The 26,244-nt window shown below is 32.2% G+C and overlaps 3 protein-coding genes across 3 annotated transcripts; all 3 read right to left on the bottom strand.

Moving 5' to 3' along the window:
* Window positions 1–3,051: 3,051 nt before the first annotated feature.
* On the bottom strand, window positions 3,052–7,718 carry LOC130811388 (uncharacterized). Its single transcript, XM_057677678.1, has 3 exons — window positions 7,236–7,718; window positions 3,719–3,848; window positions 3,052–3,619 (listed from the first exon to the last, which is right to left on the bottom strand). The coding sequence occupies exons 1-3, from the start codon at window positions 7,397–7,399 to the stop codon at window positions 3,563–3,565; spliced, it is 351 nt and encodes a 116-aa protein (XP_057533661.1). The 5' UTR covers window positions 7,400–7,718; the 3' UTR covers window positions 3,052–3,562.
* Window positions 7,719–8,346: 628 nt separating this feature from the next.
* LOC130811387 (uncharacterized protein At5g41620-like) lies at window positions 8,347–12,853 on the bottom strand. The gene is made up of 3 exons (XM_057677677.1): window positions 12,210–12,853; window positions 10,878–11,003; window positions 8,347–10,036 (listed from the first exon to the last, which is right to left on the bottom strand). The coding sequence occupies exons 1-3, from the start codon at window positions 12,633–12,635 to the stop codon at window positions 8,594–8,596; spliced, it is 1,995 nt and encodes a 664-aa protein (XP_057533660.1). The 5' UTR covers window positions 12,636–12,853; the 3' UTR covers window positions 8,347–8,593.
* A 5,354-nt stretch (window positions 12,854–18,207) lies between these two features.
* LOC130810216 (putative phosphatidylinositol 4-phosphate 5-kinase 11) lies at window positions 18,208–24,290 on the bottom strand. Its single transcript, XM_057676192.1, has 7 exons — window positions 24,145–24,290; window positions 22,243–22,408; window positions 21,555–21,668; window positions 20,839–21,026; window positions 20,258–20,346; window positions 19,613–19,823; window positions 18,208–18,888 (listed from the first exon to the last, which is right to left on the bottom strand). Exons 1-7 carry the CDS (start codon window positions 24,288–24,290, stop codon window positions 18,507–18,509), a joined length of 1,296 nt encoding a protein of 431 aa, XP_057532175.1. The 3' UTR covers window positions 18,208–18,506.
* Between the last annotated feature and the right edge of the window lie 1,954 nt (window positions 24,291–26,244).

Below are 26,244 nucleotides of genomic sequence, written 5' to 3'. Positions count from 1 at the left end.
GTGATATAAAGGTTAATAATCATAGTTTGAAGGTGCACTAAAGAAACATAGTTATATATGCGAGTATTATGGTAATTTAAACTAGAAAAGTAATGCAAATATTAATACCACGATTTAAGGTGGATCACTATTAATTAAGCTACATCGACCAGCTAGTGTATCATTATGTGTTTTTAAGGAATTTAGGTGCTTAAAAGCTTATTACAATATTAAAGAAATTACATTAATGGGGTTGAGTGTTTGTGAGTTATACATTGAGTAGAGAATTATATAAGTGTGATAAGGATAGAGAATGAGAGGCTCAAGCTTAAAGCTTGAATCTACACAATACAACAATAGAAATAGAACTTATATATCAAAGAAAAAAACAAAAACAAGTAAGCAACAGGCGTAAAACAGAGTAGCCAAGCTGCAGCTGGCTTGACCTGGGCTAGGTCGAGCGGCTGCCAGGAGTTGTTTCTAACTCCTTTTACAGCCTGTGCAACAGTCCTCTTAATCCCGTATGGTCCTCTCATTGTACCCAAAGCATCTACAGGTGTTGTAGTGTACTAATGCCTTAATGATCAAGGCCAAAATTCACTTCCACGCATTCCGCTACCTCTATGCACACAATGTGTGTGTACTACTTCAAGTACATGAATGTCCTTTTTACAATTCATCAAAGTACATGATCAAGGTCTAGTAACTAAATTGTTACTTTTAACCTTTGACAAAATTCTTCTACACTTCATTAGTCATGTAACATATGATTTAATGACCCGTTTGATAGGTGGTATTAAACGGTGGTAATGGAATGAAATTTAGCGTAATTTTAGTTGACAGATCTCTTAGCTACCTTGATGGCAATGCTTGTCAAACTTCAATCATCTCATTTTCTTCATAAATTTCATTCTAATGCGTTACCAATAAAAGAGATGGTATAAGGTGGTAATGAATATTAGCAGGGCTGTCCCTAGATATTTTGGGGCCCTAGGCAAAATAGCACATTGAGATCTTTTTTCTTTGCAATTTATCATCTACATGGACCCTTCTACAACCATTAATTTTTCTTTTTTGACCTAGGGCCCTAGGCGATGGCCCTTTTTGCCCACCTCTAAGGCCGGCCCCAAATATTAGTACACAAAAAAACATTTTTATGATTGAAGATTCATTATCATGAGAATGACATGGGACTTTTGATGAAATTTTACACTACAAATTATTTTCATTACCACTAACCAGATAGACCGTAGGAGTTACAAAACTTAAGTCAAACTTCTTTCATGGAGTTGTCAATTCCTCCTTAGATTGATAATATGGCTTAATCATAACCATATAATCCAACCATTGATGATGATCCAAATCCCAAATCACTTGTTGATAGAGGTGATGATGATCTCTATTGTATTATTGTATTCTTGCTTTGTTTGTTTGAATCTCGATTGTGTGCTCTGTTTTTCTTGAGCTTCCTTACCTTCTTTTCCATTTGAGCGTCAAATCTTTTTTGAACATATGATGTATTAACTATTAACTTGAAATTAGAAGTCAAAGACTATTTTTAAATTTTATACTACTATTCTAGTAATTTACAACACTAATTTAAAATATTAATGATTGAAATTCCAATTTAGATTTATAATCTGTCGTTTAAAGTTGTACAAAAAAGTCTAATGTCGTATTTATTTAATTATCTATCAAATACAAATTGACTTTTTATTTTTTATGGAAATGTGAGAATTTGATAATAACAAACAGAACGATTGAACCGCATAGATGATTTTAAAAGGGAATTAAAATATACGAATGAGATTAAAAGAATATGATAGTAACCATTTACAAATAAGAAAACGATACAGAATGAGTGAGACATCAAAATAGAAAATGATACAATGAAAAGGGCAAAGATTATTTCTTAATGCGTTTCTTATACCGTGACGTATAAAAACTACCTTGGCATTGTGGTTTTAAGGTTTTTCTTTGGCACCCTTATAATATAAGTTTAACTTTTATTATCGAATGCTAGTATTTGGTATAATAGTTGATAGAAACAATATATTAAAAAGAATCAACTATTTTTAACAAACCGATCTCAACAATGACTTTACAATCAGCTTGTTAAACCAATTATAATATTGATCGTTCCAATCTGCTACTAACTAATAGTGGTTTGCCATACCCATTAACATTTTTGATTAAGAATCAAATTTCCTTTTTTGGAGTTTTGGAATTTTTGTAATGAAGGTTGGCTATAATTTATAAAAAAAAAAAGGTAAATTGTGTTAACAATGTTAGAAAATGTTTGAAGAGCACAAGAGCTCCCTTCACTCCAAGAACCAAAAAGTGAAGGCAAACCTCATCTCCTTGTTCATGCCCACCCTTTAAAGCTAGTTTACACTTATGTTCAGCTTTAATGGGTATTCATGAACTAGCAGCTGTAGTTTTCACCCCCATTCATTTCCTTTTAGTAATGGAGCTAGAGAGCTCTTATACATCCATTATTCTTTCTTCTAAAGATGTATAAAAATGAAACTAAAAGTTTTTATCTTTATTTGTTAATTATGATGCATCATACATGACTCTCTTTATATAGTAGATATGAAAAATTACTCGGGTTCAAATGACTCATTGAATCATGTGTAACTTTTTACTTATGTGAAGTTACATATGACGTTTAATACCAAGGGTCAATCAAAAATAACTTTTTTGTTAAATTTATTATTAATAAGGGTAAGGTTGCATAGATCTTCCTAAATTACATTTTAGGTGGGACCCACTTAACGAATTTAGGATAATGAAATGTTTGTGGTAAGATCCAAATGAGCATTCTTTATAGTATATTCCTTTCTTCTATTCTAGATCAACTATTGCATTTTCTCAATAATATAGTATTATTGTCCTTAGAAATTAATGAAGATCCTCTCAATTAGTGCTATGGATTCCTTTGGGATATGATTGTGCCTTCCATCCTGTTTGAGATGTGAAGAGAAAAAGCAGAATTCTGTTGAGTATGGAATCTGGGGTGATTTATGATCGTCATCAAAATATGCCTTATTATCGTCATCAAAGACCTGATTTGAAAATCGAGATTTATATTTGAAACGGATTATGATATTGGTAGCCCGTAGCCCCAAACGTATAATGCGTGTAATGCACACTCATGCGAAAGAGCATGTGACATGAATGACACACACACTCGAGAGCGAGACACATATTATGAGCAAGATCGAGAGATCATTAACGAGCCAAATCGAAAGCATTCGGTTGTGCAGTCCATACTCATGGGTCGTTAAATCATGCACGTTTGAAGGTTGACATTCTCGAAGGAGTTATAAACAATTGTGATTCTTCGAGGATGATTCCGACTTCAGGCTCAAGCATAAATCAATCCTTAAAATAGAAGCGACATATTGAGTTTGTAAATGAGGTGAAAAATTCATCGAGGAACAAAATTTTGCTTCTTCGAGCTTTTTGATCAAATCCCTTCACGAACGCACATTACCTCCACACTTGACACGGCGTAGAATACTCCATAAATCTCGTGGAAAGAACGTTTCAACGTGCGATCAATTGTGTTTTGCTTGTTTCATGACGGTTCATGAAGTCCCACTACGTGGCCATCAAGACAGCGCAGGGCTGCGACCTACATAAGGCAACAAACTCCGGAAATATCACACGATTTGAAGATAATAGAGCATGAAAAATCACAATGGCATGGAAATCAATGGAGCTTAGAAATGACCTTTCCATGAATTTCATGTTTGATGGGGCCATCTAGCTCTGCTCCGAGTTCTATAAGTTTCATGACGGTGTAGTTGATGTCGGTCACTGTGAAGGACAGGAGAGACGAGTATCCCTTTTGAACGTGCTCACTGTAAGCCAGCCTTAGACATTGTTAGATAATCGCCAAACAGTATCAACAAATGTATATTAGTAAAATGTTTGATAAAACACGGGCATACACATAGAAAAAAAAATCGCGGATGTCATTGTGGGTTGCAGCTAGAGGTGTTCAAACCAACCAGCTGACCCGATATTTACCCGAGCTTGGAACCGAATTCGACTTAACCCGACTTCAAAATGAATTTAAATAATGTAAAAATCAATGTGAATACAAAACCCGAGTTTGAACCCACCTGGAATACCTGACACGAAATTGACCCAATGACACGAATGAACACCTCTAGTTACAGCAATGGTAGGCTGGTAGCAATGTCACAAAACTTCGCGGTGTTATGACTCATTCATAGACATTGCAATATGAATTCTTGACTTGAAAAAAAATCTTTATTATCATAGTGATTCAAGTTTTCTTGAACATATATATTTAAATTAAAGCTTATAATAGACTTTTAAGAACCTAATACACTTTAATAATGACTCATATGTTAGAATAACAACTTATAATGAGTGTTACTCCATGATTTTGCAATTTCTTGTTGATATCCTTTCTTGATTGAATATTCTTATGACATCTTCTTGCACAATGAAAAGTGCTAAAACATTTAAGAACTAACACAACAATTCTTGAGTAACAATTGTTAAGTGTTATGTACTAGAACATTTCAAAAGAGATTTGGACGAATATTTGAGGAATGTTTTGTCCAATCTTCATGTTCACCGCTCTATTCCTTGCAAAAGGAACTTTATAGTACTATCAAAAGAACCTAAGATGTCTATTGCAGAGTATTTCACTAAGGCGAAAACTATTTGGGATAAAAATTGACGGTTTATAGGAGAAAACTAGGTCATGTCCCATTTAGTTGATGCGAAAGAGCTCTCTGAGGGAGCCATGTTGACAGTCTATAGAAGAGTTGTGCTTTATACACCTCGATAAAATGGTGTTGTTGAGAGAAAACATAGACACCTATTAAAAGACATCAAGAACCTTATTTTTCCGGTCCAAACTCCCATCAAAATTTCGGGGAGGATGTGTTTCGAGTGCTACATATCTCATAAACAGAAATTCCCTTATCCTCTTTGACTCATATCTCACCATATGAAAAACTTTTTGGCACAAAACCAAGCAATACCCATCTTAGAGATTTTGGTTGTCCGTGTTACATGTCTGCTCCTAAAGCAGGAGGAATAAAATTGAGCTTTGAGCATATCCGTGTATCTTCATTGGTTATCCTATTGCTCAAAAATGATACAAACAATCCTCTTTTTCAATTGAATAATTGATCAGCATTGTTTAATGTTGCAATTTACTCACTTACCACATTCACTAATTCTAATCCTTATTCTAATGACAAAATTTACTTACCAGTTCAATTGAAATCCAAGAAAAAAATTTGAAAATTTCACAATGTGAGCAAACAATAAACCTGGAAAATATAGTAAAAAAAAAAAAAGAATTCCACATAGTGCAATTCTGTTACATAATGCAGTACATGTTATTGAGTTTGTGTTAGTGCAAGTGTAAAATCACCCAATGTTGGAGGTGATTGTGATCACATCGTTGCTCATTCCATAGTATATGTAGTTGATGAGGATGGTGAGAATGCAAGAGGAAACAAGTGGCATGAAATTGGTGCTTCAAGAAAACAAAGAGGGGGTAGCACACAGGCTACCTTGAAGAAGGCGTTAAGTGCCTTGAACAAGACAGCGTGCAACAAATGCTAGAAGAGTATGATGCAGTGTGCTTGAACGAGCACAAATAGGTACTCAAACGAGCACATGCTGTCAGAGGCCCTGATGCGTTTTTTTGTTTTGGGTGCGAGGCTTAGGAACGTTATGTCTTTTGCTAGGATGCTTTTACTAATATTGTGGGCTACATATAAGGCCTAAATTAGTATCAAAATAGAAGTGTGGTGGCTAAGATATAGAGAAAAATAGAGTTTGAGAGCCTAAAGTGTGTCTCCCTTGTATCAGTATGAAATCTCCATCAAAGGAGTAAACTTTGAGCTCAAGTGTATGCGTTCTTAGTTTGTGAGTGATATTTCATTATTGTTATTATTATTCATTAATGAAAAATTTTCTATTTTGAGAGGTAGGTGTTCAAGACACCATTTATATTGTGTGTGCTTCATTCATCAAAGCATTCATCTTTTTGCTTGTGTGTGTCCATACTCCTTTTACCCTTCTTCTACACATATTCTCATCATTTGAGGGTACAAGATCCTTCCCGTTCAATTTGTTATGAAAAATTTCTATTCTTCATAAACTTATTTCTTCAAGCATACATGTATATATAGCCTTAGACAAACATTTTGTAATCTATCTCTCTTTTGGTGAATATACAATTTTCTTCATCATCCTTTCTCCTTAAAGTTTCCTTATGCATGGCACGGAATCTCCATTCTATACCTTGTTCTTGATCCTTTAATCCTTGATTTCTAACTCTAACACAAAAGATACTAAAATCTATGTTCCAAGAAGATAATAGCAGCCATCCAACATGCACTTGGTCTCTCAGACTCTTCTTTTTAGGTCTATAGGCTCTACTACACTCTCACAATGGTACAAACACCTTGACACTTCTTTTTGAGCTAAATCGTGGGAATAAATTCATAAAATTTGTTGGTTAAACGTTAAACAAATTCGTGTATAACATGAGTCCCAATCCAAGTAACATAGCCGAACCTAAGGCATCTTGCATAATGTTCTAATACTTTACGATTCTCAAACCCGAGCTTAGCTCGAGGGACTAGCCTGTGTAGCCAAACACAACCTAGTAAGATCAGAACACAATTATGTCCTCAACAGCTATTGCTATATTTCTGACATTTGAAACAAGAGAAAAATCCAAAATCTTCCATTTCAACAAATGTGACCTTATGTGTTACATAGCATATCCTAGGCCTCAACCATCAGCTTAAGTTTTAAGTTTTTGATTGAGATGGTTCCTTGACATGGTATCACAACAACGTGACAAGAGGTCACGGATTTGAATCTCAACCACCCCTCAAATTCAAGTGGAATATTTTGCACCAAGTACGAGGAGGGCCTATGCTGCATCCACGAATTCAATTGATCAAATTGGAACATATTTTAGATTCAGGTCATCAATCATAAACCATAATTCATCATTCTCCACCCCAAACAACCTCTAAACAAATTAAAAATCATCCCAAATAAACCCAACTCAATACCCACCAAATCAACCCTAAAATACTCAATTTTGACTACACAAAACGATTCAAATTGTAATGTTTCAAAGCATGATTGATGGGAAACAAATCAAAAGTTCAAATATTTCTGGGTTTAAATGATATACACTGATTGAATTCAAAAAAGAAAGCATAGTAAATGGGTACCTAGAAGAGTGCAACAAAGCAAGCTTGAAGGAATCAGAATGAAGCTCAGCCCAACGAGGAGTACATACATTGACAGTGAAACCCAAGCCTTGAGAGTAAAAATTGGCAGCTTTGGGCACATCTTTGTGAAGCTGCATCACCCATCTGAATACTGCTCCTCCCATCTTTACTTTGGTGTTTGGAATTGGAATGTGCTGAGCTTTGGAAGGTTTTCTGGGTTTTGATTACACTGTACGCCGATGGAACCGGAGGGCCATGTCAGAATCCAACCCAGAATATGGTAAGCGTCAAAGTGGTACTTGGCAAGTTTCGAGGATCGAATCTTAGCTAGTCGCCCCCCGCCAAACCAATAAAAACGACTTAGAGCAAGTAACGTTTTTTATAAGCAAGTTTCTGAGATTAAATCTCTCTTAATTTTTTCCGGAGTGATTCTTCATGAAGTGAGATTAAAAGATGATTCGTTAAAGAATATTGAATTTTGTATTAGTTGGAGTAATAATCGTCCTTTATAGTTAAAGTGTTGGGATTGAATTTCAATTATTTTTTTTTCCCTTAACCTAGCCTATAATCCCAAAAACAAATATGGGTGATTTTTCAAGAGGTGTGAGTAAAAGATATGAAGTATAGAGCAATTAGAGAAATATGTAAATTAAGAATATAGTCATAACTTAAAATTTATGTGGAAATTTTATATAGCGATCTTGAGTTTTTAGCTTTTCCACAAATATTTTTTAAATCTGCTTGATGACTTTGAGCTTTCAACTTTTCCATGTGGTTGACAAAATGTTAAATTTATTGTTATATTAAGTACTTATTTCGACTAAATTTTGAAATACATAGTCAATTAGGATGATCATTACATTTGTTTTTTGAAAAAAATGTCAATTACGTTAGGTAAAAATAATTAACAAAAAAAATTCCCTTTTGTCTACGACATAAACACAACATAAATTGTTTGGTTAGTTGTGCTTGAACCTATTTATACAAAGCACGTTGGCACGACACATAGCACACTAGCATGGTGCTGATGAGGACGATCTCCCATGTTGATTTGTTATAGCTCATGTCGTCATATTCATATATTGAAATTAAAACTTTAACATTATTGTTGTGAGGCATAATACGTTTAGTTTCTCCCGTGTCTTATTCAGGCCAACTGACAAAAGAAAGCACAAGTACACTATTTGCCTAGAGCTTACACCAATTGTTCATACATCATATAATGTAGATGTGTATAAAATGTGGAATAATACAATAACATTCTTGTCAAAGTGTAGCAAAATTTCCCCTAGGTATCATCCCAACTAGAAGTATTCACAATGCATATATTCCTGCATAAGCTTTTGTTAAGGTGCACCTCAGGAATCCTTCGATTGAACGTTTCGTCCCTCCAATCTTGCTTCTAGAAGCCTAGCCTTCAACGTGCTCTCCTTGCCGCCTTTAGACCATTTTGAAGAAGACTCGGAGATTTCATGGTCTTGTGAACCGATTTTGGACTCCCAATTCTTCACCGGACTAGCAAGATCGGCTAACAAGAAATGGCCGTCTGCCAATTCACTCTCTGGATGAATCCTCTCCCCCTCGACCGATGACGAGTTATTCCTTAAGAGATTGTTTATAATACGGTTTGAGTGCCCTCCGTGGCTGCCAAATCGTCGACTCCTCCTGTCAATTAAACCTTCGTCGGCCTCATTTTGAGTGTGACCATTACTTAAGGTCATTCGAGCCATATGTTTTTGGAACCGTGCTTGCAAGCTCGATAAACTACGCCCATTACTTAACTCTTGGCATTCAAGCTTTGCATTATCTGTCTTCACCGATTCTTCGTGACCTCTTTCATCAGAAGAACTTTTTGCGTAAATTCCGTTGGGGTATTCCCCGCCAAGATTCTTTGTCAGCTCAAAACAATTCGACTCGCTATCAATAGATTCATTATCATCCTCATCGACATTTTTAGGGGCGCTTGTTGCTTCGTTCAAGGGAAACGATTCCAATGACTGACGACGAATGCCACTGCCCTTTGAACTTCGGTTGAGCAAGTCAACATCGTCTCTCGAAACCAAAGTTTGCCTGGCTTTTAAGAAAGTTTCTATTTCAGGCCTAAGCTTATCGAGGATCATGCACTTCTCTCCCAAATCCTTGTGCATTTCTTCCACGAGCTTCATCTGCACCCGTTCATCCAACCACGCCTCTGAAATATGAAGAACCAAGTTGTCGACATGCTCTCGGTGAACCTGTTCCTTCTCGCTCCTGTACTTCTGCGACCTAAGTTCGTGCTCGTAGTCTCTTATTCCCATAGCAAACTCATCACATAATTCCTCAAGGAGAATCCGTGCTCGTCTCTCTCTTTCTAGTTCGGTCAAAGCTTCAGAGAAGGAAATTTTCATTTCGGAAATCTCTCGGGCCATCTTGCGATGCAAACTTTCAGATCGTTTTCTTAATTTTCTCTCGTTTTCTAGTTCTTGCTTCACGGATTGCAAGGCGGACTGTACTCGATCTTGATCAAAGTTCCTTTTGACAAGTTTATGCTCCGTAACTTGCTTCATCAGTTCATCTATTACCTGCCTGTCTTTTTGTTTGTCGCGCAACAGATCTTTGATTCTTGTTCGAGCATTGTTTAAATCTGACTTCAGAGCTTTTAGCAGCGACACGTTTGATGTGTGCTGCTCCTCAAGGGACCAAATGCGATTGAGAATTTTGAGCAACTCCGTGGATGTTTTAAGGCTGTAACTTGGATCACCCATTCTCCCCCGGAAATCCAAAGAACTACCAGGAGTAGCAGCGGGATTGTATGGCGTTACCTATTTAGAATATAACAAAAAGTGTGTATAAGCGTACCCGACTAGTTTAAGAAAATGTAAGCTAGATAATAATCTTAGAGCTACTCTTGTGAGGGACCGTCTCTCAGTGAGATGACCTCAAAACAATTAGCCCATATGCTAATGATTGTATTAGTTGGATTATTCAACCCATGTATGGAGAACATCTCATAGTAAGACTGTCTCACACAACAATTTGTGTATATTTTAACATTTAATTCTCGACTTTGACACAATATTCTTTTAGAAGGCTAACACCGATCTCGATTTGTGACTCGGAAAATAATATTGAAGGAATTTAACTACTCATAGTATGTTCAGAAAAAGGCGATCACGACAAAGGGGAGTTCCTTAAAAGGATGTTGATTGGAGGATGCAAGAAGGGGATGACAGGGATTCCTTTCCTTCTTTCTATCATTAGATCTTTCTAGTAAGTTGGAAAGGTTTGGAATGGAAACTTCGCTTTCCTTCCTCTCAATTCATTGTTGGTTAATTTTTTCTATCTTCTTCCCCATAAACAGAGCGAAAACATACAATAATTTTAAGGCCTTGTTCATTTTACATTTTTTCTTAATTTTTGGGTCCAAGAAATTAACTTAATTTATGAGCCGAGCATCGTGCACATGCTTAAAATCACCCCTAACCTTCCGTACCTTTGCCATCCCTCCAAGATTATTAATTTGTTGTCAACAATTTGCCCATTTCTATTCATAAGGGAAATTAACGATCTTAAAATTATTCAAATGCCCACCTCAGACTCCAAGCCATGCGACATAAAATCACGAAAAACCAGGGCAAAGATAGAATGGAACCAAGATTTTACCTCCATAGAACTGCTATAAGTTGCAGGAGACACTGGTTGAATTTCACGTCCATTCCTGTTGACTGATCGATGATGTCGCAAAAGCGTTGCTGCTATATGCCTGTGGAAGCTTTCCGCACTTTCAGGCTGAAACCGGCATAAACAATAACACATTGATCAATTCAATTAAGGAAAATAGGCAAAAAGACTTCAAACTAAATATAGATGTGAACAACATGCCAAAAGTGGAAACTTGCAGTTGGAAATATAATCATAGATTATAAGCTAATCATGGTAACAAAACTTTGATGCATTTTTACTCGGACTCTAGATTTTGCTTCACATACCTGTGTCCGATCCTTGATGCTCAGACATTGGTATGGAACTTAAACACTTCATTTTAGGCGTAAAATTGAATATTTAACGTATCCGACACTTGTACACGTACCAGTATTCGATATCAGTATTCAGTACTTGAGTCCAAGTAACATAACTTGCAATATGTAACTAAATCCATATTTAGGGGTCGAAGGATGGCAGAAGCGTGGTTCACATACCAAAGATCATGCACCGAAGCAACAAAGAAGATAAAAATCCTAAAACTCAGACTTAGGAGTAGAAGATATCATCACTGCAACGAAAAATTAACAAACATGACCGACCCCCATAAAAAACTATTGATCGGGGTCTGAGGAGGGAAGAAAGGCAGCAACTCATACCCATAAAGGAGAGCACGCCAAAAGAGTCCCTCAACTCGAGAAACAATAATAGACACCAATCTGGACATTCTGGAGTATGCAACTCATCTCTGAATAATAGCAAGGCCAATCTAAAGCATGTCCCAGACCCATGCTTGCAATAACACTTAAGTACATCATAATAAATGTTTCACAAGATTAGGCTTGTGACCTAGAATGGCATAATTCAAACTACCTGCATTATACTATCACATACTAGATGTATTTTGCAGCTCAAAAGGGGAATATGAACTCATCACAGGAATGCAAATACACACACAAATTAAGATTCTTTACTCAAACCATTCAGAAGAAACTACACTAACCATTGAAATTCACAAGGAATCAGTCAAACCCAAAATGCAAAACCCATAAAAACTAGCAAAAAAACAACACAAACCCACATAAAAAAATCGAAGTTTTAACCAAATTAAACAATAAACCAAACCCAAAATTCAAAACCCACAAATACCAGCAAAAAACAACACAAACCCACATAAAAAAAATCAAATTTTAACCAAATTAAATAACCAATCAAACCAAAATTCAAAATCACAAAAATCATTCAAAAAAACAAAAACCCAGATTAAAAAAAATCAAAAAATTACCAAATTACCTGATCTTCAGAAGCAATACTATCAAATGGGTCTTCCTCCACAACAGTATGAATCTGCAAACCCTTATTTTTCTGAAACCCACCACCATTACTAACCCCTTTATGATGTTTACTCATTTTAGCAATGGAATTAAGATGAGGTAAAATCTCCCACAAATTAGCACCCAATTGTCTTGCAGTCACTGATGAACTACTCCCACAAAAATTATCACCATTACTACAATTAATACCACAATTATTATTGGTATGAATTTGGGTTTTTTCTTCTCCTTGTTCTTGCTCTTTTTTTTGAATTTTTGGCTCAAAAGACCAAGTAGGTGGTGGAGTACAAACCCCTCCTCTACTTTTCCCAATCAATCTTCCGCGTTTTAACTTTAATCCCAGGAATTCCTCCTTTTCTTCGCTTCCTTTTTCTCTCTCCTCCATTTTTTCTTACTAATATTTTTTCTCCAAAAAAAACCCCACAAAAAATCAAACCGTTGTAAGCTGCTGAAGTGATTATACTGCTATTGCTGATGCCTGATGGATTTTCTTTCTATGAATAGTTCCTGTCCCAGATTTTGCTTTCTTCTCCCATTCTTTCACTGTCCAAAAAAAGTGATCTTTGAAAAATATATTTGTATTAACCCTCTTCTATGGTACTTATTACATTTGATGTTTTAGACTTTTCTAATATGATATTTTATTATTATAGATATTGAATTATACAAATCTAAATATCTGAATATTATAAGAAGTTTATATTATGAAGGTATGTGATTAGTCGATTCAAAAAAGATTTTAATTATATTTTTTCTTATATAATAGCCGCGATATATAAAATAAGTTTGAGTGGTGAATAATGTCAATAATATATCAAGTATTTTAGAACGATAAAATACTAACTAGTAATGCGTCTTTTTTTACTTTGCTACAATAATTTCTATAGAAATGTCTTCTTTAATTTTTTATTTCCGTCAAAACATTTTAACTCTTTTGTAATATAATTCTTATAATTTAAATAGTTTAATTATTTATTAATATTTATATAATATACAACTGTGATAATTTCTAGATACAGTAAACTATAGTGTATATAGTGTGTCTTGTGTTGATTGAGGTTGAAAAGGTTGCAACTTTATGTTGTTTTCATGGTTATTTACATGGGTGAAAATTGAATTTGGGTGCCGTGGAATGTTTGAAGTTTGAACCATAGATGTGTAGGTAGGTATATAGGAGTATATTAGCTAGTAATAGATTGGGATCTTGCTTTCTCTAGTGCAATGAATGAGGGCAACAATGATAAACTTAGTCATCTTTATGTTTTGTTTTAAATTTTAAAAATGCTATGTTATCAACTAATTATGTAGATACTCTAAAATTAGTGTTGTGATATAGTATATAGACTATAAGATAAATATAAGATTTTGTTTGAGAAGCTAAAGGGATCCAAAGTCACGAGTTTGGATTATATTTCTAGGGTGACATGTATTACAATCAAATTTTTAATTCAAATCAATCTTGTAAGAGCGTAATAAAATATATAATATATAGCTTGGGCTATAAACGTTAATGTACGCTTCTCAATTTTCATGATATTTCGTCTTCTAATAAACAGTTTAGGCATTTTCATGATGATTAAATTCTTTCCTCAAATTTCGTATTTTGCTTTATTTTTTATTTTTCACCTAATATATCATTTTCATAAGGCAAACGGAATATTTTTGTAAATAAAAAAAATGATAAATAGAACAAGAATAAGCTATTAAGTCTAACCTTTTTTTAAAAATATACTCCTTGGAATATAATGTTTGCATCATTTGCATTGATATGCACAATTTCAATCATAGAAAAATTTAATTATATTAAGTGAAAAAATTTTAAAAGATGATATTATGAGATCGCATGTTGAGACAAATATGATAATATTTCTCTTTTTGTCAAGAAACTTAGGTTACGTTTGTTTAAGGATGGAAGAGTAAGTCAACATATGCCTCAAAATCCTTTCAGAGTTATTTATCTGGGGTGTCACTCCAAAAAAGCTCTTGACAAAAATATACGTAATAAAAAGGAATGAATAATGTAATTGATGTTACTAATCATAAAAGACATACCTCATAACAAAGATAATGAAAGTGTTTACAAATCCAAAAGTGGTGAATGAGTGACATAGCTATTAATATCATCGCCTGTTAAATTGGTTTTAGAACAGACATGGCCTTTTGCCAGCTGATTATTTTTTGTGAGTTGTTCATCTTTATGCTTAAATTATACGAAAATAAGCTTGATAATGTGGGTCTTTTGACCCTAAAACAAATTCATTTGAGTATTATTTCATGTATTATTAATTATTTTAGATCAAACCCTATTTGTAAATGTTTTATAAAAAGTAAACATTGTGCAAGTAAATATTTTTTGGACTTCTTTAAATTTACAATATATCACTCAAATATAGAAGGATTATTTAAAGGATGGGGCAAATGAGACAACACTAGTCGATAATTTTTAGCTATTATGCAATATTATTACAAGTAACATTGAGGAAGTAATAGAAAAAGGTGGTGCGGTTTTTAATGATTAAGTAAAAGAAATATTTCTTACCATGACATTCCTAGCTAGAGAAATGCTCAATTTATAAATATATTGAATAAATAACTAAATTTGTTCTGATATGTATAGATAATTACGTATCTCTAATTTTTAAATTTGTTATTGAAAATGACATATGAATAAAATGTCACTTTTAGTTGCAAACTTAAATAACAAACTAAATACATGCATATATTAAGAATGACATTCATATGAAAAATCCAAATCAAAATAATTAACTCACCGATTTTATTTATTTCATTCTGCAATTATGATGGTAAAATAATTAGTCAGAATTATATATTATATGGTGTCTAATAATTTGTTGCAATTATGGGTATTTATATATTGGATTCCTTCAAAAACCCATTTGGGACCCTTACCTATCATCTTCAATTGGATTTTGGAATTATATTGATTTATTTTTGTTCTCATAATTATTACTTTGTTTTCCGTGGAGTAATATTGCATATTTGTCGTGAATCAAATATGTCAATAATTGTACAAAGATTTAAAAATAAACAGACTATTATTAAAAAAGAATGAAAATGTGTAGATGAAAAAAAAAAAGAAAATGATAAAATATTTTTATAAAAAAAATTATAATAAAATAAAAAATATGAATTAAAAAAAAAAAGTGTGGCAATTTCTTAAGGTGAGGAAGAATATAAATTAGCTACCCACAATCAAATGAAGTGGAGACAAGCTCCTATGTTAATGCATGGACAAATCACATGTCTATGCTTTCAAAGCAATTATCTTGAATTAAGGCTTAAGACATTGTTTTCTTTATGAATTAGTGAACTCTATTGAGATTGTCCAATTTAATTGAATATGCATGAATAAGTTCATGATATACTTAATATACGTTCATAATAGAAAATAAGAAAAAATATGAAAGAGCTAATTAAAAATTTTCAAAAAATTTGGATGAATTAGTTGGTTAGATAACTTAATAAGTTGAGTTGATTGAAACAATTTATTGATATAAATAAACCAACTTATTACACACTAAGAAAATTAGCGTATTCTCTCATTCTAGTTGCCTCATCAATTCAACTGGGTGAGCTATATGTCATCCAACTCTCTTCTATGCGGGGCCTATCTATTTGAGAGAATATCTCAGTGCGCACATTCCTCTTTGCCCTAATTGGAGAGGGTATGAGTATGGTATATCCACTGCCTTCCTCCCCATTTGGACCCCGACTTATAAGGAATACTGAATCGATGACTATAACATCAATACAACTATTCACGTGACTATATCACCCTCATTTTTGTTTCTCTCATATTCATGTTCTTGTATTTCTTTTTATACCAATCAGTTTTCAATCATCTATTAAACTTTACCAAATACTCTTAAAATCACCAAACAATTTTAGCTGATTAAATTAATCCATAAAATTAACTAATTTAAATAAGTTTATTTAATAAACAATCAACTATCATCTATCAACAAGTGGTTTGCAAAAAATCTTTCAAGAAATTCACATTAACGAGAAAAGGTAATAATACCACATCAAAATCACCTTGTTGTCATAAAAGACAAAACATAGGACATGTCACAAAAAATAGAGTAGTATTATAAGACTTGTTTGTGTTATGGTGTTTGTGGTCCAAATTTTCTTTCTTTGTAGTTTCTTCTCTTTTGCATTTTCCCATAAAGAACATACACACAAATTGGTATTATAATTACTTGAAAACATTTTGTTAGCATAGGCTCATATTAATAAATTAGACCTCTCCATCTCTTGAGAATATTTAGTTTTACCTAGGTCAAAAATGTACTAAGATTTCCTCATCAAAAATCTTTTATTTGTTGGTAATTGTGATCATGCAATTACACATGCGTAATTATTATGGATGTAAGTATGTTTAACAAGATTATTATATCGTAATTTAATTCAGTTTTTAATAATAATAATGATTTAATTTATTCAAAGTATATGATTATAGTATTGGCTGAGACAATATTTTAATTAAAAATACACATAAAAACGTAATCGTGTGAGAGTTTATTTATTCTATTATTTAATCAAAATAAATCTTTTCATATATTTATTTAAATTAAATGAAGTAAATGTTAAAGAATAAAGGGAGTAATAACTTTTGTTGTAAATCATTGATAGTGAGTTTATTTTCCATGTCATGGAGGACATCCTCCAAATAGATTTGAAAAAATGTAAGCTTCCAATGAGAATTAGTGGTTGATTCTCTTAGTTGCGTGAATTATTATGTATTGTTTGGATGAATAATGCTCTCATTAGATGGAAAATTAGAAAATAAAAGTTGACATAAAAAATATATAAACAAAAATATTATTAAAAGGATTGCTAACAATAATGTAAAATAAATAAAATGCATCAAACAATGGGGAATCTATAATAGTAAATTGGGACAGGTCCCACCATAAAATTTAAATCATAAAAAATTTCTTTAAAAAATCCGTATAAAACGTAGAATATTTTAAGAAAAAAAAAAACATTTAATTTTTTAAAATTCATCTTATTAGTTATCATAGTCAATTTCGATGATTCAATGATTGAAATTCTGGATCCACGCAATGCGTACCTAGCACGAGTTTGGTAAATAATCATAAATCCCTTTAATTAAAATTATATAGGTGATATTAATATAAAAATATATATTAATAAAAAAATTAATAAATTGATAAAAATTATTTTATATAAAAAAATTTAATATATTAATTAAACGAAACAGACAAAATAAATTTACATCAAATTGAAAGGAACACAATAAATGGAGTATAATCTACCTAACGAATTCAAGCCACGAGGTAATATGAGATTGCTATTTACAGACAATAAGACAAGCAGTCATGGACCATTTACGATAGGGTTCAGTCTTCCCTACCGTTAGTGGAGTGGAACCCATACAAATTTTCCACCTTTTTGTTTGGTGTTTTGAAGTTTTTAAATTTTATATTCGTATAAATTAGTAAAAAAAATGTTTTATATAATGTAGTTTTTGTTATAAAACTAATTCAATAAAAAATTAAAAGGTTTAGTTGATGATTAAAGACTTCTATTATATTATGTTATATTTACATGCTAGTTGTTTAATAAATTCTCTTGTGACTGCTTGTTACTTGGCCCTGTACTGTACATCTGTATTTTATCTTGCACATATGATGATATGAATAGATGACGGTGATTATAATGGTTTGTTTGGTTGTTGGTATTAAATTGTGGTAACATGATTGATTTATAGTGAAAATCTTCGATAAATATATCATGTCACTCCCATGTTAATAAAACTTTCATCATAAAAAGTTCTTTTGTTCACAAATTTTCATTACAATATAATACCACCATTTTTAATGGCAATGCATTAGAATGAATTTTATGAAAAAAATAATAACAATTAGCAAGCATGACCATAAAGCTTGTAAAGAAAATTTTCCAATTAAATTTACATTAGCTTTTCATTACTATTCCCACCATTTATTATCAATACCCAAATTGGCCGTGAATATACATTTAAGGAAGTTTGTGCTGAAAATAACATATATACAAAGTTAGTGTTTGTTTACAAAGTTAAATAACTTTTTATTTTGCTTCACGTATCCATGTTTGATCCTTGATGCTCGATATGTCACTTAAGCACTTCATTTTAGGCGTAAAATCAAATATTTAGACATATCCGTCACTTGGACACGTATCAGCATTCGACATTAGTACCCGAGTCCAAGTAACACATGTTAAATAGCTAGCTCATAGATTTGCTATGGAGTTGAAGAGGTTGAGGACTATTATTATTAGCAAACTCATGATCTTGGACTAGGAATACTTTGGTGCACAAGAATTCTTGAAATCTAGTTGAGTAAAGCTGAGGATTCACAGCTGAAATTGTTTTAGAATCATATTGCAAGGATTTTATAGCATGCTCCATCCTTTTGAGCATAGTGTAGTTTTGTAAGAAATCAATGATTCCAATGAACAAATATACATTGTTAGCTTGATCATGTAATCTTGATCTTGATCTTGATCTTGTGCTTGATGGACTATCCCTTTCTTCATTGTCATTACCTTTAGCCAATTTACCCATCACCCTTGCTGGAACTTTTGCTCCAAATCTTGTAATATTAGGCCTGTAAATTATTATCACAACATTGTTAAGTTGGGGGGGAGGGGGGTTAGAGATACATAAAGTACATAAACTTTACCCTGAAATAAAAAAAGTTACTCCAATAGAAGGAGAACTGATCTTTATGTAGATGGTGAAAATCAAATCTTATAACAAGAGTGAGTGTGGGTAAAACCTTCAGCCTTGGAGTTAGGAAGGTTAGACATACGTAAGTTGTGATCTTACTCTTGTAATAATAAATATTATTTCTATTAACATTTATTTGATTTTAGGGTAAGGATAATCCCACCAATAGAAAGGCACAACTTATGATTTTCAGTTTCTATTAACCCTTGATTGTAAGTATCATACACAACTTGATCATATGAATAAACTTGCATGATATCATAAGTCATATTAATTTCTATATTCCATCATATTTTCATACAATTCTTTGACTCCATCCAATTTTGACAGATGAAAAGCATAAAGCTTAAGATTGATAATTTGTTATAGGGCTTGTAAATAAGACTTATACAACATGACAGTCGACTGCACATAAACTCAATGAGGTTTCTTCCTAAAAGCATAATACTCCAAAAACTATCTGAAAGAACAGTTTGTTGAAGCATCTGACCAACTTATCCTTTCAAGACCAATCTCAAATCACCATTAATTTGGAGCAATCTCATCTTATAACTAGACTTAATTCTAATACTTAGAGAATTTAAATCAAGATTATGGCTAACCTGTCAGATGTAAAATGTGAAAAAGTAGGGTCTCGCCTATGAAAAGTTTCCACAAGTTCAGCGCGAGAATGGTCCATGTCCACTTTTACTTGTCTAGATTCCAAAGCCTGAGGATGGTCAATGCCATTTTGTAGTTGTATAGGATTTTTCAATGAATCTGCACGCATGAAAAAACTAAGGATGTATGATTTATATATTAGAAGTCCAAAATGTTAAATCCATTGCAAGTTAAGAGACTTGTTCTACTCTGGTTGTCTATACAATTATTCGTGTATTATTGATCAAATCAATCATCTTAATTATTATGCTAGTCATCTAGGCATGGGTAAAGCTATGATTGAGCGAAAAGGCCACGGCCCGACTGCCCCCTTCAAAAATGTGTAAAAATGTGATATTCATAAGATATTTCATTTATAACTCTACGTTTAAGTCAAAATATTTGTTGGTGTTGTTGTCAATACATCTAAGTTACTCAAATAGTACCTTAATAGTTTTTTTTACCTCTGTTACCTAAATATAAAGATGTTAATTTGAAAATTTTTTTAGCTCGTACCAATTTCCTGACCTAGAGATAAACTTTAAATGGGCCAAAACAAGCACTATAATACATGAACTTGAATGGAGATAAGTAGATTGAACATTCACCTCGTCTTGGTTCCATATGCATACCAAGTAACAAGCTGTAATCCATGATTCCTTGCTCCTCTAGAAATTTGCAATCTACCTTGATTTGCCTATAAATCAACCACAAGCCTCCTTATACATGAAAAGTTGAGTAAAATAAGGAATGAAAACTGAACGTGATAAAAGGTTAATGGTTTATATCTTATTCATCCGCAGTGGTAGATTTAGGGTTTAGAGTCTTATGGAACACCAACAAATAAATGAAATTTCGGCAGAGTTTTATTTGTAAAATTAACAACTAAAATATTTTTAGTTTATGCAAAATGACATGTAGAAATGCAATAATTTCAAGCCAAAGCCAATGTAATATAAAAGCGATCAATTACATCATCATCACTTCATTTCAAGTGAAGTGATTAGAGTTAACTTTGAGGAGGAATTTAGCTGCATCCTCACTTTAAACCGAAATGGCTTTCGAAGTGATTAGCGTTAACTGTGAGGAGGGACTTAGCTGCATCCTCACTTCAAACTGAAATGGCTTTCGTGTGAGGGATATAATAGAGCATATAACATATGGCAGATTATATGATTGAAATACTTACTCTAAGATTCGATTTCGAGTAGTTGGGTCAAGAAAGAAGCAAAGATCAAATGCAAGATCTTTTAATGTTAATGTATCTTGGCTTCCATTTTTGGTGGCACTTCTTCCTTGTGAAGAGCCTTTCAGATCATACCGTTTGTTTATAAGCAATTCTGTCCGCAATACATTCTCCATCACAACAAAAAAGACCTACAATGAGACGAGGAATTTGATCATCACAATATTGTTTAATTTTAGCTGAGAAACTAGACCTTTTCAAGGTGTCTGTGTCAGAGAATATAAAATATCATGATGTTTCAATTATAAGTTTAAGTTTTTAGTTTGAGTTTTTTTAAACATGGTATAAGCGCTAGCATGATAAGAGGTCACATGTTCGAATCTCAACCACCCCTCATTTAAAGTGGAATATTTGGCGTTAAGCATGAGGAGAGTTTGTGTTATCCACGCTTTTAATCTAAAGGGCTCTCATGTGACGGACGTGTCAGAGTATATACTATATTGTAAGACCTTAACCATAAGCTTAAACTTTTATTGAGTTGGTTCCTTAACGTTGGTTGGTTTAGTTGTCTTGTTTGAACACTATAGCATTAGCTACTTTATTGGTAGTTCAACCAAATAACTGGCCAAAAACCCAGAGTTAACCAACAAAGTGAGCAAAAATGATCAATTTCACAACAAGGCCTTTATCGAAAGCAATTGGTATGTAGAGCTTGTTACCTTTTCACCACCATTACTAGGTCTTGAAGCATGAAGGCCATAATACTTGGCCAAGAGAGAGTTTTCATTATTTAGAATATGATTATAGTAACTTGGAAGCATGTCCATCAACACCTATAAAATGTAAGGTAGAAAAATTACAATTTTCTCTTATCGACTTGTTTAAATTTTAAAATTAGATAGTGAGAATGATGATAAAAGTTTAAGTTATTTTACTAAAAAACGATATCATAAGGTTTTACAAAATTCGATCTCATAAATTATCACAAAAATGAAAATAACGAAGAAAACACACAGTTAAAGTGTATAAAACGTATTATGAAGCCTTAACAACAACTTAAGTTTGCTTAATCTTATGGTTGAGTTAATTCTTTAACATGGTATTAGAGTCATTGTGACAAGAGGTCACTAGTTCAGCTCAACCACTCCTCATTTAAAATGGAATATTCAATGTTTGTGCACTTCCATACTTCTAGGCCAATGGGCTCTCATGTGTGGGTTGTTAGAGTATTATAAAACATAGTACTGTTATGAGATCTCAACCATCAGCTTAAGTTTTTGGTTGAGTTGGTTCCTTAATACACATAACTAAAATTGAGAGTTTCGTTACAATGATGAGAATACTGAGTCTCATTACAATCGTTTAATATCAATAACTAAACGTCCGACAAAAGAATGATGAGAATACCTTAGCCTCAGATTTGCGCAAGGTTTTAATGACGAATCGGTCATCTTGAGACACATAGAAGGGCTTACCACCGCATCCACGATGTGTTAATTCCATAAGTGTTTCATGGTTGCATACTGCTTGCATGTAATCCTCACAGTTTACACCTCCAAGATCTTGTATGTTTCTATAATTACACATAACATTTATATTAGGGCATCTTCGGTGTATAGTTGTCACGGGCAGATAGTTGTTAGTTATCTAAATAGTTATTAAGTGTGGATAATAGTTGTACAAATTGTTAGACATTCCCTATGTTTTTGAGATTTTGCTGCATTTTACTTTTCATATTATCCAACCAATTGTTTCAATCATTAATATCTTTAATTATTTATAACAAAAAATTATTATAATTAATTTTAATAGCCATGTGAATTAAGACGTACTCCTATGTAAAGCAATTTTTGCAAAATGTTGGTGATAGAGTGAGTAATAACTATGTGTAGTTTTTTTTATTTATTTTAAAACACTACAAGTAATTGTTATGTTATGAACTTAGAAACAATAATGTTTTATAAATTTTCTTAACCTCATTAATGTTGTAAATATGACTTTAATTTTATTAATCAAACATATAAAATAAAGTTACATAAACTTAGTAGGTTACAAAATATATGACAAATTCAAATCTTTGCTTAACATACACCAAATGTGAACTTCATCATCGGGAACACCATATATCGAATATAGTAACAAGAAGATTTTGTATGTGAACTTGATATTAATTTTAGGCGAGATGCGCTCTTTCCTAAAACATAATTTCCTCCCTATTACAGTGCTTGGGAATATAAACCGGAAATATGTTCTGTGATACAAAGACTTGCACTAAATTCTTAGCATAAGAAACTTAGATCGATGTAAGAGAAACTTAGATTGAAGAAGAAACGGAAATTACAATCGAGGATTGCAAGTTCTCTATTTAAAGAGCTAGAGAGGATAAGAAATTCAGAAATTATATGTATGTCTCATGTAAATCTCATGTCATAAATAACTTACACATGCCTTCTATATTTATAGAAGAGTTTCCAACCATTCATAAAGTAATATGTTACTTCATGAACCGCAACTTCGATTCACGAACCAATCGATCATAAATCAATACATCCCAATATATTCAGTTAGTATAACCATATTAATCGTAGGTAGTTATAGCATAACTAACAAAACCAAAAAAAAACGAACATTGCGAAAACAATCGCGGCCGCGACCAAGCCAACTCGCAAGCCGCGACCTGTTCTTATACCAAAACAGAAACTTTTGAAATCTTAGGATATTTCCAATCAATTATTAATTTAATTAATTTATTTGATTTAATTAATTTATTATTTCCGATAACCATTAACGTTCTAAATGACAACAATTAATCTACTAATAATTTATTAAACTGATATGGTGAACATGTCCATAATTGAATAAAAAACTGTTAAAATGTGAAAGTCAATTGATATTAATAATTATTGCATTGAGATTTGAGACAAATCAAACAAGATCTCACTTGACTATGTTTTAACTTATAAATTAACAATAAAATACAAATTAAGACCAGTTGATGAACAGTGTCTAAAAGCAACTTGTTGTGAAATGTTAGGAATAGAGGGAGTAATAGTCATGTGAATTATTACTATAAGATCAAAGTAGCTCTTAGAATGTTGTTGGAATTTAATATGTGAAACACTAATTTTGATTTCAAAATGCTATAAGTTATAACATTATATACTTAAATTACTATTTTACTGAACAATAATGTTTGATGAATTTTTTTTAATCTTATTAAATCACTACCATATTTATTAAACGACTGCAACGTTAAATATATTCGTGATTAAATAAATAACAACTGAAATACGAAAGTTAGTGAAAAACCTAAAAAGTGAGGGATTATAATCTTTCCAGACAAATTCAGTGATAGTACCAGCAGGAAGACTGGATGATTTAGGATAATGTATGTTTGTAGTTCTTGCTGATTTGAAACTACGAGGAAATGAAAGCTGTATCCTAAGCAAGGCCATGCACCTGCATATTTAACATATGTATACAATGCTCAAATTAGCATATATTGCCAAAAATGAAAATGTTGCAAAGTTAAAAAAAAACAATTGAAAATAAAAATGTTGACAAACTTATAAGGACAGAGGGAGAGGGAGTATATACTATATTTAATTAGCCACCTTTCTAACTTCAAATGCAACGGTAACGTGACTAGCTAACATGTACAACAAAAGCATTTTATTACTTTAATATGACCAAGTAACTTCACTATAATCGGTCTTTGGAAGGTCGAATATATGCAATCTTACGGTTCTGATAGGAGAACTTGGTTAATTGCGTATGTTGTAACTTGTAACATTTTCAACATACTCCGATACTCATCCACTCTATGGTTTTGGCTAACAGAAGAATCTCTTGGTGAAGATATGTTAAACATTCATAAAGGTGAATTCAAAATACTAATATAAAATGAATTGAATAATAGCCTTTATATGTTTGAGTAACCAATTCTACTACCATTTTTCAATTTTATATTTTACACGATTCAACATTAATAAAAAAGTTTAATCAAATAGTCTATTTGAACTATGTCCAAGGCCTGGTTCCCCTAGCTAGTACGCTATTGATAGGCCATGCACTTATTAAGCGGCATTGAAATTCATAATCTAATGTGTTGTATATGTCCAACTATAAAAAAGGAGTGCATTGTTAACGAACCAAGTAAACCAAAGTCGTTGATTGTTAAGGTCTTATGATATATTATGTATGCTTTAACATGCTCTTTCACATGAGAGCTCATTATGTTAGAAGTGTGGATGCAACATAAAACCTCTTCATACTTGGCGAGAATTTCCCTTGAATTTGAAGGGTGGTCAAGATTCGAACATGTGACTTTTTTATCACACGTTGGCTTTGATGTCATATTAGGAAACCAATTCAACCAAAATTTTAAATTGATGGTTGAAGTGCTAAGATATGTTATATATACCCCAAGAGACATGACTAAAAGAATTGTTTGAAACTCGAATAATTTTCCAATAGAAGCACAAAATTAAGTAAATTGATTTATTTTCAAAAAACCCTTTGAGTGTTGCATATTCCCATAATATAAGTTCATTCAAAACTTAATCTTTCTATAAATGGGGAGAGTCGTATTGCCATTATATTTAAGATTCATTTTCCTTTTCATTTCGTGAAAAAACAAGCAACTTTTACCAAATTTCTTTCTTCATATAACACCCTTTAGGAAAATTAACAAAAGACTTAAAAGCATATAATAATGGATTGCTAATAAACTTGAGCTTCCAATAGTTGAATGTCATACATGATTTAACACATTGCACATACTTGATAAAATATACCTAAAATTTCATAGATAAAATGATACCCATTAAATCATGCATTATTATACAATATATTTTTTGATAAATTGATTAGAAATTTACATTGCTAGGAACATATTAATTACAAATTAGATGTCAAAAGCATAAATTGCATCATGGTTATAAAGAATTTATCAAATTTAAGGAAATTACCATAAATATAATTTCTTTATTTCATAAAGAATATATAATCGACCTCATAAACCAAAATAAATAATTTTAGATGACAAAAATATAATTAATTAATCAAGAACAAAAATAGTTTACCTAAATTTCTCAGGCACCCAATATAAGTGCGACAATTACAAGAAAATCTAGAAATTCATGATGAAAATCAACTAGGTTTCAACAAAAAAAAATCCCTCCTTTTGTTGTCTCTTTGTTCTTCAACCCTTCTATAAAATCAAGGAATAATAGAAAGGATAATTAAGAGATTTAATTTGATTTAACTAATTATTAATTGGGTAAATGGGATTAATTAAAATTGAAAAAGGAAAATTTTTTTTGAAAGGAATTGAAAAGGACAATTTTCATTAAACGTATTTTTTGCCTTTTGTTTTAAGCCATTTTTGTGAAATAAGTTTCCGAAGGG

This window comes from Amaranthus tricolor, chromosome 4 (genome assembly GCF_026212465.1).
Source record: "Amaranthus tricolor cultivar Red isolate AtriRed21 chromosome 4, ASM2621246v1, whole genome shotgun sequence".
Taxonomy (NCBI): Eukaryota; Viridiplantae; Streptophyta; class Magnoliopsida; order Caryophyllales; family Amaranthaceae; genus Amaranthus; species Amaranthus tricolor.
This window is presented reverse-complemented; position numbering and strand designations above follow the sequence as displayed.